The 14,691-nt window shown below is 58.5% G+C and overlaps 1 protein-coding gene across 2 annotated transcripts in view; it reads left to right on the forward strand.

Moving 5' to 3' along the window:
• Positions 1-14,691, forward strand: part of NDRG4 (NDRG family member 4) — a 43,903-nt gene that overhangs the window by 14,238 nt on the left and 14,974 nt on the right. For both annotated transcript variants that reach the window (XM_040633382.1, XM_040633381.1), the window contains exons 2-3: positions 4,471-4,565; positions 8,771-8,815. In XM_040633382.1, the coding sequence (XP_040489316.1) occupies positions 4,494-4,565; positions 8,771-8,815 (117 nt within the window). In that variant the 5' untranslated portion in view covers positions 4,471-4,493. The remainder of the gene's footprint in view (positions 1-4,470; positions 4,566-8,770; positions 8,816-14,691) is intronic.

Consider the following 14,691-nt stretch of genomic DNA (forward strand, 5'->3'; position numbering starts at 1 on the left):
ATAATAGGACTTTAGAGCCAGGACTTTGAGAAATGCGGCAGCCACAGGGCACCTTGGACCGTGACCTTGACCATGATCTGCCAGAGGCCCCCTCACTTTTAGAGTTGAGAGAATACACACCATTCCACAGTCCTGCCTCTTTTCTCTTACAGTCCAGTTTCTTCCTGCCCCGCGAGGTCTGGTTCACCTGTGCGGTTTCTCCTGCACATGCTAACCTCACTCTCTTTATGTCTTGCCTTTGGCTTCAGTTCCTGTGTCCCACCCTGTGGGACAGCGAGGGGTGTTCCGGGGTGGGGAGCAATTCTTCATCGTGCAGCACTGTCCCCGCACGATACCCTTTTCCCCTCCAGTTCCTGGGCACTAAACACTGGTAGGGCTCCCCAGTTGCTGAGACAACAAAGCTCCCCACAGTATATTTCCAAATATCCCCTTCCATTGTCTGAGCAGCGTTTCCATTTAGCAGTTGTTTTATTAGGATATGTAACTGCTACTAATCAGTTGAATTGACATATTGAATAGTTGCAAGAATGACCATAGTAATTATATATATATATATATATATATATATATATATATATATATATATATATATATAAATGTAATTTTTTTTTTTCGAGAGGTGGGGAGGGACAGAGGAGAGAGAATCTTAAGCAGGCTCCACGCCTGAGGCGGGGCTCCATCTCACAACCCTGAGATCATGACCTGAGCCGAGATCAAGGGTCAGACGCTTCACCGACAGAGCCACCCAGGTGCCCCAATCACTTATATTTTTAACCCTAAGACATCTGAGGGTTTACGGGGCCCAGGCCTCAGCACAGAATCACATTTAAAGAAGCACAAACCAAGAACCAAAAGTAATTTAAAAGAAATGCAGCTCGCCTTAAGGAATCACCCACATTTGCACTCAGGAGCCCCGTCACCGCTCCCAGATCTCCTTTGTAGTGACGTGTCTGTGTCACGCAAAGAGGCCGTGTTTCCCTCTGTGGCAAACACCAGTGTAGCCTCCCTACCAGTAGGTATGGGTCCCTCCTCGAGCAAAAGACAGCAGGAAAGAGCTCTAGAGTTGTCTTAAGTATGCAGAGGAAGTAAAGGAAGCCCCTAATCTCCTCTGTTAAATTCTTTTTGTCTCATCGAAATGGGTACCGCAGCCTTCCGTTGAAAAGGCGTTTTTCCCTCCGTTGTCTCTGATGGCGCCTCTGGGGTGGGCAGAGGACCGCTCAGGTTCCCCGTTCTGCAGGTGAGCGTCCTTTCGGTGCTTTGCCCCAAATAAAGCTAGGCAGTGAGCGGCACAGAAGAAATACCGGCCAGACTTCCAATGACTCCAGGCCTAAGCACCGAAATCGAGAAAGCGGAGGGCTGGAATAATCCCAGGCTGGTTTGGCTCTAACACACTAGGTTGCCTTTAGGGACCCAGGTATCTAGAGGGGAGAGAAAAGGGTGGGGTGAGAGGAGCCAGCACTGTTGCTTCCCAGACCCTGGGGTTGCCCCCCTCACCTGCCCTGTGCCACCCGAGCCCCGGTTCCTTGCAGGAGGTTGATAGCAATCTCTCCCCCACCCCCAGCTTTACTGAGATAGAATTGCTATTTAACATTATGTACAGTTAAGGTGTACGATGATTGATTTCATAAGGAATCTCATTTTCCTTTAACTTAGCACCTAGCCGCTTTTTGTTTTTAAACCATAACTTGCTTTGGAAGAACCTTTTATGCCAGCCCCCCGTGGGGATGTCTCTGTTCTGAAGCCCCACATCACCACCTGCTGGGCGCTGGGCTGCCTGTGTTTTCCAGCTCCCTGGATTATAAGGTTTCTCTCCAGCCCCCTCCCCACCGCCCCCTCCATCACCGGCCACCTGTCTCTGCGCTGCCCACTCTCAGCCCTCTCAGGAGCACCAGGCTTGGGAAGGATGGTTTCGTAACAGGCCTGGGTGAGGGTAGGGACACCCCAGTGCTGCCAGGGTGTTTAATCGAGTTGGTTATTCGGGGAAACTGGCAGCTAAAAAAAGTCCTAATGGGGGAAGAGTTTTCCAAGGTGGGGGCCCTTCTTTCAGCTCCCCACCCAGGGGGATGGATGAGTGTGCACACATCAGAAAGGATGGAAGAGAAGGGGGGAGGGGAGAGGATGCCTTTCTAAAAATACAGCCCATCTGCACTGTGTTAGCTGGTTTCCCCGGAAACCACTGGGAAGAGCGCGCTCCAGCACGCATGGAGGTGCGGGGACCTCCCTGCCCGGCCTCTTCGTGCCGCCGGGGGATGGGGCTCTCCCAAGGGGGCTCTGCAGCTCTCCACCAGCCGTCCACAAGGCCCCGGGTGAGCAGCAGCTCCCAGCCCAACCTCAGCCCATCTAACCCCCAAACTAGACTCAGGCGGGGAACCCCCATGTAATCCTGAGGCACCATCTTCCTAATACCCTGGAGGACTGATGCGTCCTGCTTCTAAAAGGAGGGAAGGAAGCCCAGGGAAGGTCTGGAGCCACACCCTGGTGTCATGACAGTCGGCCACAGAAATAGGCCCCATCTGAGACCCCGTGCCCTTGGGTCCCAGGCAACCACTGCGCCAACTCCGCTGTCACTGGGCCTTCCAGAGCGAGAAGGGGCGGGCAGGGGCGGGATGGGCTGGGGTGCGCCTTCTGACCAACCAGCTGGTGGGATTGTCAGCCTTCCCGGGCAGAAGAGAAAGTCCAAGGGCTTCCCCCTTGAGAAGATGAAAATAGAATTGAGGGAGGACAAACAAATGGGGGGAAGGCTAGAGGTCCATCCTTGCAGGTCAGGCGGTTGGGGTGCTGAGGAAGGAGCACTGGACCGAAGTAGGAATCCAAAGACCCCATTTCCAAAGACCGCCTGGCCCCGTGGGGGCATGCCTCGGAACCTCTTGGTTTCCTCATCTCACTTCCCTGGAGGGTGAAGTTAAATAGCACAGGCAAGTCCTTCAAGAGCTGTGAAATTCTTGCAAGAAGGAGGAAGTGACCGTGATCTTCGTATCATCTTTAAAAAATGCTGTTTTTTAGATTTCAGATTGTAAGCCCCCGGTTTCAGTTCTCCACCCAGGACAGACGCCTGTAAACTTTATGGGGTACATCCTTCCTGGCTTATCTGTGGGACTATCCCTGTTCTGTAACCTCGGTGATCCTGTGTGTTTTAGAACTTCTTCCATTTGTTAGGGCACAAGCATCTCCCCCATGTTATTACATAATCGTTCACAAGTGATTGACCCACAGTTTGTCTGGTGCCTTCTTCGTGGACATTTAGGTTTTTCTAGTTTATTATTATTATTATCCTAGAAGGCACTGTGGTGAGCATTCTTACAGATGAATCATGAGGTGCCCTCTCTGGTTTCCTTAGGAAATGTCTTCCAGGGAGAGGATTGCTGAGTCCAAGACTCTGAGCCCTTTTAAATCACTTTAATTCATTCTGCAAAACTGCCCTCCAGAGAGAAGTAGCAGTTTACACACCCACAAGCGGGACGAGAGAAGTGCGGGCTTCGCTGCCTCACTACCGGCACTGCCAACTTTGCCAAACCCATGGGCAAAAAAATAGTAATAATAATAATCTTGTTTTAATTTGAATTTCTTTGACTTCTCGTGAGCTTTAATATTTTCTCATGTAATTATTGGCCAATTTTAATCCTTTTACAGATTTCCAGTCACCTCCTTGGCTAGGTTTTCTCTTGGTGCCTTCTAATCTATGCCTCATAAAGGAGAATGGCGGCCCGGGCTCCACACATTGTCTCTGCCTCCCCTGCCCCCACCACGGCTCCTCCAAATATACACACCCAGGCGTGCATGCACACATGTGCACATATAACCCTTTCCTGAGCTTCAGACTGAAGGCCCGGGGTCTCCCAGGGACACCCAGCCCTTAGGGCCTGGGCTCTAGCATCTGGTGGCTGTGGGTTGAGCAGTCATCGCTCCCTGCTGCTGGCACGTTTAGACCAGCACCCCCTCTTTCAGCATCACTATGCGCTCTGCCTGCGCACTCCCAGGGTCATCTCCAGCCAGGCTTTTCCTCCCAGGCCCCCAGGACAGCCCTTGGTTCTGTTCCTCCCTGTGCCCTCCCGGACCCCACTGTCTACTTCCAACCACCAGCGGCTTCTGTCTGCTTCTGCGCCTGCATTCGGCTTCCACACACCCATCCCTCTGCATCTCAACGAATGCAGAATTTTCCTTGAAAGTGTTTTAAGAATCAACCTGTGGTGCTTTTTTCTCTTTTTTTCTTTCTTTCTAAACGTGTTTTAACTTTTAAGAGCAAATAGTATAATGACCTCCTCTGAGCTAAACAGGCGGGTCTTGCAGACAAGCCTCGCTGCCCCTGGGAAGCCCGGCGCTGAGGCTTCACTTAGGGACATGATGGGGGGAGCGGCGGGGAGTGGTGGGTGTGGTCCCTTGTGCCCCTGCCCGGCCGGGGCTTGTGCTGTCCTCCTCTACACGGGGGAGATTCAGCAGCAGAGCCCAACCCTCGTTCTCCTCCCTCCCTAGGGCTCCTGCTCCACGACGTGACCATGGCCGGGCTGCAGGAGCTGCGATTCCCTGAGGAGAAGCCACTGCTCCGGGGCCAGGACGCCGCTGAGCTGGTGAGTTGCCCGTTCGGGTCCTGGGGCGGAGGGCGCCACCTCGTGGCCAAGAAGGAAACCGCGTGCCTTCCCTCCGGTGTTGCGGATGGCAAGGAGCCCGCGGACCATCCGTGGGGAGCCGCGAGCCTGGAGTCCTCCCGCCACCCTGAGCCCAGCCCACCGTGCTGTGCCTTTGGCTGTCCTTGAGGCTGGGAGACTCTTTTAGGAGAGTTATTCCCATTGCAGTGATGAGAAAACTGAGGCACAGAAAGTTAACTCGTGCAAGGTCGCAGAGCTATTGGGGAAAGAGGCCATACTCAGCCCTTGGTTCTGGGAGGCCCTGGAGCCCCAGGACGGTACCCACTGGGCAGTGGCAGGGCCTTTCGTCATCTGCGACCTTCTCTGTCTTTCCTTGCAAGCTTCTGAGGGCCGAGGGCAAGTATGACCAACAGTGCCGTCAGGAGCAGTGGGACTAAGGCATTTGAGATTGTTTTGTCCCAGAAGGTCCCCGCCTGGGCACAGGGTGTTCGATTCCAGAGTTGTTTCTACCCCACATGTTCTCGTTGTGATGCCTGGCATAGCCTCCCTTTCCCTCACTGGAGGAAAAGCTTTGGGTCCACTGCTCGGACAATCCTTGAGTATGGGGACCCTGGGTCTCTGCTTGTTGAGCCGCCCACCCCTCATTTTACAGGTTGGGAAGCCAGGAGTCCAGTCCCTGAAACTTGGGCACCCTGGTCTCTGCCCTGCCGTCTCACAGCCTCCGGCCAGGAGCTGAGCCCCAGAACTGCTGAGTGCCTCGTGTTGGGACAGAGTGGCTGGCTGGGGCTCCAGGGGCCCAATCACACAGGCTGGCAGTCCTGCCCTTTATCTTCAAGACCGAACCTTGGATTAGCAGACACGGCCTGAGTAGGTGGGGGCAGCCCTCAGGAAGGGTCGGGGACGGCTGGTGAGCTGCACCCTTCCTTCCAGCTGTCCTCCCTCCCTGTTCCAAGGCCCCCCATCTGCTGTCCTGGGGCTGGCAGGAGCCTCCCCAGTGCTCTCCTTACCCTACAGCCTTTGCAAATACATCATGTCACTTTCTGCTTAAGGCTGGCCGGTGGCCGCCACCTGGCTCGAGCTACAATCACAGTCCTTCCCAGGCCCAGGAGGAGGGCTGCACCCAACCCCCAGCCTCCTCTCCTACCGAGGGACCCACTACTCTTCCCTGAACCCACCGGTCATGTTCCCAGCTGCTTCTTCCGCCGGGGCTACCTGCCTCCAAACTGTTCCTCACTTTATTCAGGCTCTGATCCAGTGCCCCGTCCCCAGAGAGGTCTTCTCCGATACCAGCTCTAATATGGACACCCTAACAGAGGTCCTGTCCGTTTTACTCCCGCTCTCTCCACGGCCTAGCACAGCCTTGCACACCGAAGGCTCTCAGGGAAGAGGGTCGGCTCACCGCAGATGGTGATGCGTCTCAGAAGAAGGAAGTTTCCCAGAACTTCCTGAAAAGCCCCTCCTCCCCACACGCACCCCCTATTTTGAGGAAGGCAGAGACAGCCTACTTGCGAGGCTTGGTGGGTAGACGGTGCCCTTGGGGACCCCTGCACGCCACCACAAGGGCTGAGGCGTGGGGGTTAGGGAGGGGCTGCCCCGAGGCTCTGCCTGCGGACGGCACAGAGATCTGAGGGCCCCGTGGCCTCGTGCATCCTTGCCTGGCTCTCCTACCCCTCACCTCCGCAGGGTACCCCAAGAGATGCCCCCATGCCCCTTCCCTGCCAGCCTCCCACCCCGACTTGGTGAGCGTGGCCCCTTTGACCGGTAGCCTGGCTCTGCCTTCTGTCTGCTGCACTTGGTGTCCCCCACTCCATCCCGCCTGGACCCAGACCAGAGTTGGCACCGTGACGTGCCTGCCCTGCCAAAGGGTCTGCGTTTCATTCCTGAGCCCCCGCGCCCCACGCTGTTTCTCTCCTCTCTCTCTCTCAGCCCCGTACAAACCCCATGGTGTCGACCTGGTCACATCTGCATTAACAGCCCCATCCCCAGCCCCCCAAAAACCTCTGTGCTCCCAGCACGACCACTGCAGATGCCTACGACCTCACTCTTGGCCTTCCAAAGCCATTCTGGCTCTTTCTTTCCCGGCCGTTCCCCCTTCTCCTTGTCTAGCTGCGGTGCAGGAAGATGTCTGTCCCCCCGTTCTTAAACCTTCTGCGGTCTGCTGGGTGCAGATTCTTGGAGTCCAGTGAGGGGCGTGTAGTTCCACACGTTTACCCCCCGTCGCTCTCACCGTTTCAGGCTTGCTTGCCTTTGAAGGCATGTCCAGGGCTCCACCGGGGAACTGTTGCTCCTTCTGCCCGTGCCTGAGCCCGCATCCTCCCTCCCCTGCAGCCCGCTCCTGGGCCTCCTCCCAGCTGTGCCCTCTCCCCCACCTGTCTGTCTCACTCCTTCCAGGACCTCCTGTGGCTCTGGATTGACTTCTGTTATTCTGTTATTGCTTTTCTTGGTTGGGGCTCCTGCCCCTCCAGAGGCTTTCCCATGTCCCCGGGAACCCCGGCCACTGAGAGCGCACGGCGCACCCCGCCATCATCTGCCTCATCCTTTGTGTTGATTTTGTTTTTCACAAAACTGCTTCCTTCTCTGCACCCTTCGGGTCTCGAGTATAAAAATCTCTCCTGTCTCTCTCCCTGCTTGGGTGTGATCTTCCTTGAGAGGATTCATCAGGAGGCAGCCCCGTCCCCTTCCCAGAGCCCCCCATCCCCTCCCTCGGGCCTGGCCGCCTGCGCCCTCTCCTCGCCTCCCGCAGGCAGAACCCCCAGGCCCTGGAGGAGCCAGAAGGTGAGGCCAGAGGACAGTCCCAGCCGCAGGAAACCTGGCTTTCCTCTCTGGGTGGGAGACCCTCCAGCGCTCTCATTGTCTCAGCCACCCCCGCCCCCCGAACTGCCGGAAAGCAGGGGGTGGAACTTTTCCTTATTTTGACCGTAAAACATCCGAATTTCTGGTTTTCATTCTTTTCCTTTTAGCTCCCATGATTCGGGGTCGTCTTCCTTCTTGTGCGTCAGCAGCGCACCCCTTGTTTGGCTGTCCTCCGACAACATCCTGGTCCTGATCTGACTGTCTCATTTATCCGTGTATTTATTCCGGGGAGCCTTAGTAAGGAGCTTGTGCGGCGTGCAAAGTCAAGTGCAGGAGCGTAAAGGACAGCGCGACCGCTAACCCCGCGCTTCTCTTTAATCTTCGAGGACACTGAGGCTCCGAAGCTAGGTGGACCCCCCCAGTTTGTCACAGCCACGTGGAGGGGAGGAAAGGTTTCTAGACAGACGCAGTAGAAAGCAAGGCAGAGGCCCACGATCTCTGCTTTTCCTGGACGTGTGCTGCTCCCCTCTTGCCCCCGTGAGGTTTCCTTCCCTAGACCAGACCCACAGAGGACACACACATGGGGTTCTAGCCCCCCTCTTCCCCTCCGCATCAGTGCTGCCTTGCAAACAGCGGGTGCTTCTGAGCTGAGTTCCCCTCATTTGCAAAGTCAGACTTGTGCATCCAGATCTGTCTGGGTTTGGGGAGCCCCTTCCAGCCCAGACTTTATGGTAAGAGCAGAGCCAGCTGTGGTCCCGCCCTCACCGCACTTGCAGCCCGCGGGAAGGATGGGCACCGGAGACCCCCACTGTTTGGTGTCAGTGAGCCTGAAAGCAGGGGACCTCTGTGCTTTGAGAGCACAAAGCAGGCAGGTCTGGAAAGGTGGGAGCAACCGCAGACCCAGACAGAGCCTTTGTGCAGCTTGGAAGAGCCCCAAGTTCCTCCCTCGCTGCGTGGGCCTCCGCTTCCCCATCCCTAACATGGGTCTGGTTGTCCTGCCTTCCTCTGCCACCCCTGCCCCGGCCTCTGCTGTCGTGCCCCAGTGGTCTGACCTTGAAAACCGTGTGTGGGGCGGCAGAGCAAAGTGACCCGCAGCAAGGATTTGGCTTCAGAGATCCCCCCACTTTCCAGCCGTGTGAGTCAGCCTCTGTAAACCGCACCCTTTCTGCCTCTGAGATGGACGTCTTCACATTTTAAATTAGTAGGTAAAATTGACATGAGTAGCGACTTGTCGCTTATCTGTCAGGCCCGCTGCCTGGGAAGCCGTGGTCGCCTTTGTCAACATTAAGACGGACTGGGGAGCACAGCAAGTGAGTCTGCTCCGGGCTGAGCCCCCCGGAGCCCCCGGGCCAGCCAGGGCCTAACATGCCGCCCCTCTGTTTGCCTTCCCTCAGGAGAACTCCGACACCTTCCTCTTGGCTGTGGACACAGACTGGAAGGTAGGTCTCCGCTCGACCTCCCAAGGTAGGGGACTGCCAGCCGGCCCAGCCTGCTCCCGGAAGAGGGTCACCGCCCTTCTGTGTGGGTACCTCGCAGCCTCCAGGACCCACCCCCTGTTCACCGCAGCTTTCCCTGCCCCCACCCTCAGGGGAGACGCGCCGCTGCTTCCCTGAACGGGACTGAGACAGGGGTGAGGCCTGGGGGAATCGAGGTTGGAGCTGGGATGCTGTCATCTGAATCAGCACTTTCCTCCAATGAGGAAGATCTCCAGTGAGGTTGGCTCTCTGAAATAGCTCCCGTTTCCGTGGAAACTGTCGCCAGGACAACCGTGTCCTCTTTAGTTCAATGTCAGCTTCCCTGTGAAAATTGAAATTGTTCTTTGTATGTATTCCTCTGCACGGTGCGTTCGCGCACTTGACCAGACTTTTCTTCCCTCTGAGTCCCATCGTGGCCCTTTATTTCCGGGCCTCAGAAAACATCTGAGGGCAGACGCAGCGGGAACCTCCGCGCACCTCCGCGGGTTCCAGAGCCCTGCTGGCCATCAAAAGCTGCTGAGCAAAATCAGACCCTTCTAGGACCTTCCTCCTGGCTAGCTGAAATGGCCTTGCCTGGGCCTGCCTTCAGTGTGGTTCGGTCTCGGAGCCCCAGGACCAACAGCCCCAGCCTCCTGGTACGGATGCCAGGGTGACGTGAGAGGCGGGGTGGCCTGCAGGCTCCTCCCCCCCCCCCTCCCCGCACTGTGCTGCAGCAGGGACCCGGATCCCAGGCCTGAGCATCAGGCCCTGGGTCATGTGTCCCTTCAAGGACACCCAAGGAGGCTTCGGAGCAGCCCATGTGCATGTGCTCCAGTCCCCTGGGAGCACCGGTTCCAAACAGAAAGGGCTCTGGAGCTGAGGACAGGACGGGGTCTGGGGAATAAACAGCCCAGGAGGAGGGCGAGGAGGGATGTGGCCGGGATGGCCCAGGCCCAGTGAGGGATCAAGGCAGGCACCTCAAGGGGGACTTCTCACCCTCCCAGCTCAAAGGAAGACAGGAACAAACAGGAAAACAGGAACAAACAGCCCCTTTGCCCCAGGACGAGCTGGTGAAATAAAATCCCAGAGCAGCAAGCCCCTGCCTGACACCAAACCAGCGGTGCTGACTGCCAGCCCCCCGAAACACACCTGGGGGGTGTGGGGAAAGGGGCGAGGGGAATCCTGGGGTCCTTTGCACCTGTGCCCCGCAGGGCAGGCCTAGCCCAGGGCTGCTGCCAGCCGTGTTCGGGACCCTTTGCTTGGTAAAGGGCAGCATGTGTTAAAAGGCGCCGGCTCCTCTACCCCACTTACCCCGCAGAGAGGCTGCGCCTTTGTGTTTTTGTTTTTTTCTAGAAAAGCAGCTAAAAGGATGTATGAGCCTTATTTGGGCCAGGGCCTGGCAGGGATTTTATCCCCTTTCATTCCTTGCCTCAATGGACAAAGCCAGTCAGGGAGGCAAGACAAACAAGAGATGGACAGACCTGGGTCCAGGGCCTATCCCTGCCACTTACGGGCCATGTGACCCCCAGCACGTCACTACCTTACTTGTACAGTGAGGACAGAGAGCTCGGACCTCCCCAGGTGTTCGTGGCATTGGGGAGCGATGCCCGAGACCCAGCACTCTGATCCCGAGCTCCCTGTGACTATGGCCACCAGAGCATGGAGTCAGAGGCAGTTCCTGGTCCTGGGTAGTGTTGGGCAGATGACAGAACCTCTCTGTGCTTCATTTTCCTCATCTGTAAAGTGGATTTTAAGAGGATAAAATAAGGTAACACATGCAAGGCATTTGGAAGAGGCTGGCAAGTGGGAGATATGCTAATAAGCATTTGCTGGTCTTAATAATGTGACCGCAGGCCCAGAGCGTGAAGGTGCTGGTAAGCTCCGTGTTTACTGGCTGAGTGGGACAGTTAACTTCTCTGTGCTCTAATTTTCTCACCCTTTTCCAGAGGGGTGTGAGGACTATGTGTTATCCTTGCAGCTACCTGTCCAGACAGCACAGCTGGTCTCCCATTTACAGATGTGGAGGCTCAGAGAGGTTGACTGACTTGCCCAGGGTCACACAGCAGAGAAGTGAGAGAGATAGGACTGGGGCCTAGGTTTGGCTGGCAGTATCTGAGCCTGCCTTGTCCAGTCACAATCCAGGGAAAGGACCAACAGTGTGGAGAGGCACACAGACAGCCCCATTTCTCCTGGGTAGGGCCTGGGCAGGCATGAGGTCAGGTCTGGAGCCCCTCATGGAGCTCTTGTCTTCATAGCAACTCTTCAAAGGAGCAACTTGCCCCTTTGAGGAGCAGGTAGGAGGATTAAGTGGACAGGGCAGGGGCGGGCTGTGTCAGATTGGCTGTGGGGAGCAGGGAGCATGGCCAGCCCATGAGGGGCAGGGGGACGCCCGGTTCTGCACCCTGGCTGCCCTGAGAGAGCACAGAGTGCTGGGCCCCCAGAGCCAGAGGTCACAGGTGGGGCAGGGAAAGTTGTTGGTGTGCCCCAGGCAGAGGACGTGGCCGGGAATAGCACACATGGCAGGTGTTGACCAGGTCACTGGGTGCCCAGAGATGGGGAGGTGACCCCCTCCCCGCAGGGCTGCCAGCCAGCGTGCAGGGGTGGCGGGGCATGCGGGCCTGAGTGGCGTGTTCCTTCGTGAAGGAGACAGAATGGGGGCACAGGCGCCCAGCACCCTCCTCTGAGCTGCTCCTGCTTCTCTCAGTCCTTGGGGTCCCTCCTAGGCTCCCCTCCCTGACCTATTTCCTCTCCTCTCCTCTGCCTCCTCCTTCCCAGTTTACTCTACCTGCGGGTCTCTAGCCAGCTCCCCACTCAGCTCCTTGCTCTTCAGGAGGACAGGGCATGGGGCCTGCGGTGGCCCCAGGAAGGAGAGCTGGGGGGGCGGCGGGGGTTCTGCAGGAGGTGGGCACCTCCGCTCTGGCAGGCTGACCCCTGTTCCTCCTCTCCTTTTGTGGCCTCCAGGCCCTCGCTGTAGGATGGGGGTGTGTGCCCCACCATACCGCTAGTCCCGCTTTCGGCCCAGGCCCCCTGCCCCCAGAACCCCCATTTCAGCCCCGTGGGCAGGCACCAGGCATACCTGTGGGTAGAGCTGGGGCTGCCCCAGGGGAGACCCTGGGGAGTGGAGAAAGAGCAGTCCCTGGAACAGAGTCACGACAGAAGATGGCCCCAGACAGCCAGGCAATACCCCATCCCTTCAGGATTAAGTGACCCAGACCTTCCTGAGGTGGAGGCTGGCGTTCGGGCCGTCTCAGACCCCAGGGAACGGGGCAAGGGCTGTGCCATCTGGGGCATGCCCGGGTGGCCTTCCCTGCCCTGTGCCGGTGTTGGTATCCATGAGCGGTTCCTGGGTGCCTGGCACAGGACACACCTGTATGGGTAGCTTCTTGTCTCATCTTCCCAAGACCCCGCGTGCAGCTGCGGCTGTCGGGGTGTGCCTGTGTGCTGCGGGCCATCGGGATGCAGGGCCCAGGGACCAGCAAGGATGCTGTGTTGCTGGGGGGGAGGGGGGAGCAGGAGGAGGAGCGGGAGCTGGGGTGAGCGAGGACTTCGGAAGCCAATGAGAGCCAGGTTCGTCTCCCAACTGCCAATCTGGAAGCGGGGGCTCGGGGAGAGCGAGTGGCTGCTCTGAAACCCCGCGGGGAGGCGGGCCGGCCTCGGCCACCGGGCTCTGCATATAAATGGCCCGGGAGCGGCGCCCCATCACAGCGCTGCCGTCTCCCCCTCCCTCTGGATCCTGGTGACTCAGGCCTTTGTTTGCCCTGCCTGGTAGAGGCAGATCGCCTTCTCGCTCGGCAAGATGCCGGAGTGCTGGGATGGGGTGAGTGAGGGCTCTGGGGGCGGCCAGGTGGGCAGGGAGGAAGGGACAGCCCTCCGCCTCTGTCTGCTGGCAGAGCTGCTTTCGGTTGCCTCACCTTGGGCATCTTGGAGGCAAGGCCAGTAGGTTCTAGTGTCCCTGGTCCCCCTGCAGCAGTGGCTAGGGGTTAGTTGCTGGTCAGGGCCTGCGGGGAAGGGCTGAAATCTGCAGCAAGGGGAATGAGCTGTGTGACCCGTCCGCAAGCCGGGGTGGCCCCGGGTGCCAGCACGCGCACCTCCCACTGACCGTGTGCCCTTGGCCTGGCGCAGGGGCCTGGCTGTGTCTGCCACCGGCCTGTGACCACCTCAGCGCTGGGGGAGGCTCTGTTCCCCGCACGTGTCCTGACCCCACGAGAGTTGTCGTGGTTGTTTGGGTGGCTGCGCCGGAGTGAGAACGGAAGGACAGCCTCTCCCTCCCTTAGTAGGTGCTGGCAGCTCTGCTGCGGTCCCCAGGGAACTGCAGTGCCAGTCCGGCTGAGACGGGGAGGACTGGGCGGGGTGCTAACCCGGCCTTCAGGCCGAGGTCCCTGCGGGGGGAGGGGAGGTGAGGAGAGGGTCGCAGTGTCTTACCTAGTGGGTAGGGACAGGCAAGGCTGCAGCCAAGATCCTGCGGGGGTAGGGGCCCGGGCAGCAGTGCCCAGGGGTGCTGTTCTTCCTCAGAGAGGGAGAAGCAGGGGCACGCGTCCTCCTCCACCCCACGCCCGGCCTGCCCTGCCGGGGCACAGACCCCCGGGCCGCCCTGCACCCAGGCAGCGATGTCAGCGCCTACCCCGGGTGCAGTCCCAGTCCGCTGAATTGCTGCTGTGGTTGATTGAATGAATCGTACTAGTCGCCCCCCTCCAGCACCTCACCCCCTCCCACGGGCTGAAACCCAGCAACTCTCAAGGTCACGGGTGAGGGGAGACTGACCGCCGGAGAAGACGTCAGAGCCCCCTCCCTTGCTGCGGCAGTGCCGGCGCCCACCTGGAGGCGGGGGCTCTGACGTCAGCGGGAGCCAATGGGCGCGCTCGGTCCTGGGGGCTGGGGGCTCAGAGCTTGTTGGGCTGTGGCCCTCAGGTCGCCCCTCTTGTGCTGCACCCCGAGAGATGGGGACTCTCAGCTCCTGTCTGGCTGAGCTGGGTCAGAGCTCCTGGGTCGGTGGGGGAGGGGGTTCAGCCAAGTCATTGGGCCGTGTGGGACAACCGGGCCATTGCCCTGGACAGCCTATCTGGCCCTGGATAGCCAAGCCTTTGGGGGGGGGGAGGAGACGGAGAGCACTACGCCTTAGTCCCGAGGTCCAGGGGCTGCTGATGGTGACGGCTAGGTCACACCAGGGCTGGGAGGGGTAGACACCCCTCACGCACAGCCATGGCGGGGGTGGGGGTGGGGGGGTGCAGGTGTGCGGGTGGAAGACTGCTGCCCTGGGCCCTGACTGTACTCAGGAGGGCTAGAGCTGACCCCCACGGAGAACGCCCTTCACACCGTAGGAAGCGCACTACAGCTCTTGTGCAATGGGCGCCCCTCCTGCCCCCAACCCCTGCCCTCCAGAGCTAAGAGTGTGGGGGCTGGTGGAGGATGCAGTATGGCCGCCCCCAGCAGAGACAGGAGGCTGTGGAGAGCTGCCTGCTTGGAAATCTGTGGGCTGGAGCCTTCAGGGCATATCCCTGGCCTGAGGCTGGCACCTGGCAAGGCCTGCTTAGCCCTCTCTGGGTTTGACCTTGGGCAAGTCATTTCTCCGTTCCCAAACTCAGTTTGCTCCTCTGGGGCTTGGGTTCCTGTGAGAAGTAAATGAGACACATGAAAAGTGGCTGGTCAGCCGTCAGTGAGGAGGAAGGTGTTCCTTGTTTTGACCCTGAGGGAGGACAGGCCTAGGATGTGGAGAGGCTTTGGGGGCCCTGGGCACACTTAGAGGACATGAAGTTTATTTAACAGGGCCTCACAGCAGAATTGTGGCTCCCAGGGTGTGTGTGGCCTCTGGCTGTGGGCGTGACACCACCTTGTCATTCCCTGCTGGAGACACAGGCCTGAAC

This window comes from Ursus maritimus, unplaced genomic scaffold (genome assembly GCF_017311325.1).
Source record: "Ursus maritimus isolate PB19 unplaced genomic scaffold, ASM1731132v1 scaffold_19, whole genome shotgun sequence".
In the NCBI taxonomy this organism is placed as follows: Eukaryota; Metazoa; Chordata; class Mammalia; order Carnivora; family Ursidae; genus Ursus; species Ursus maritimus.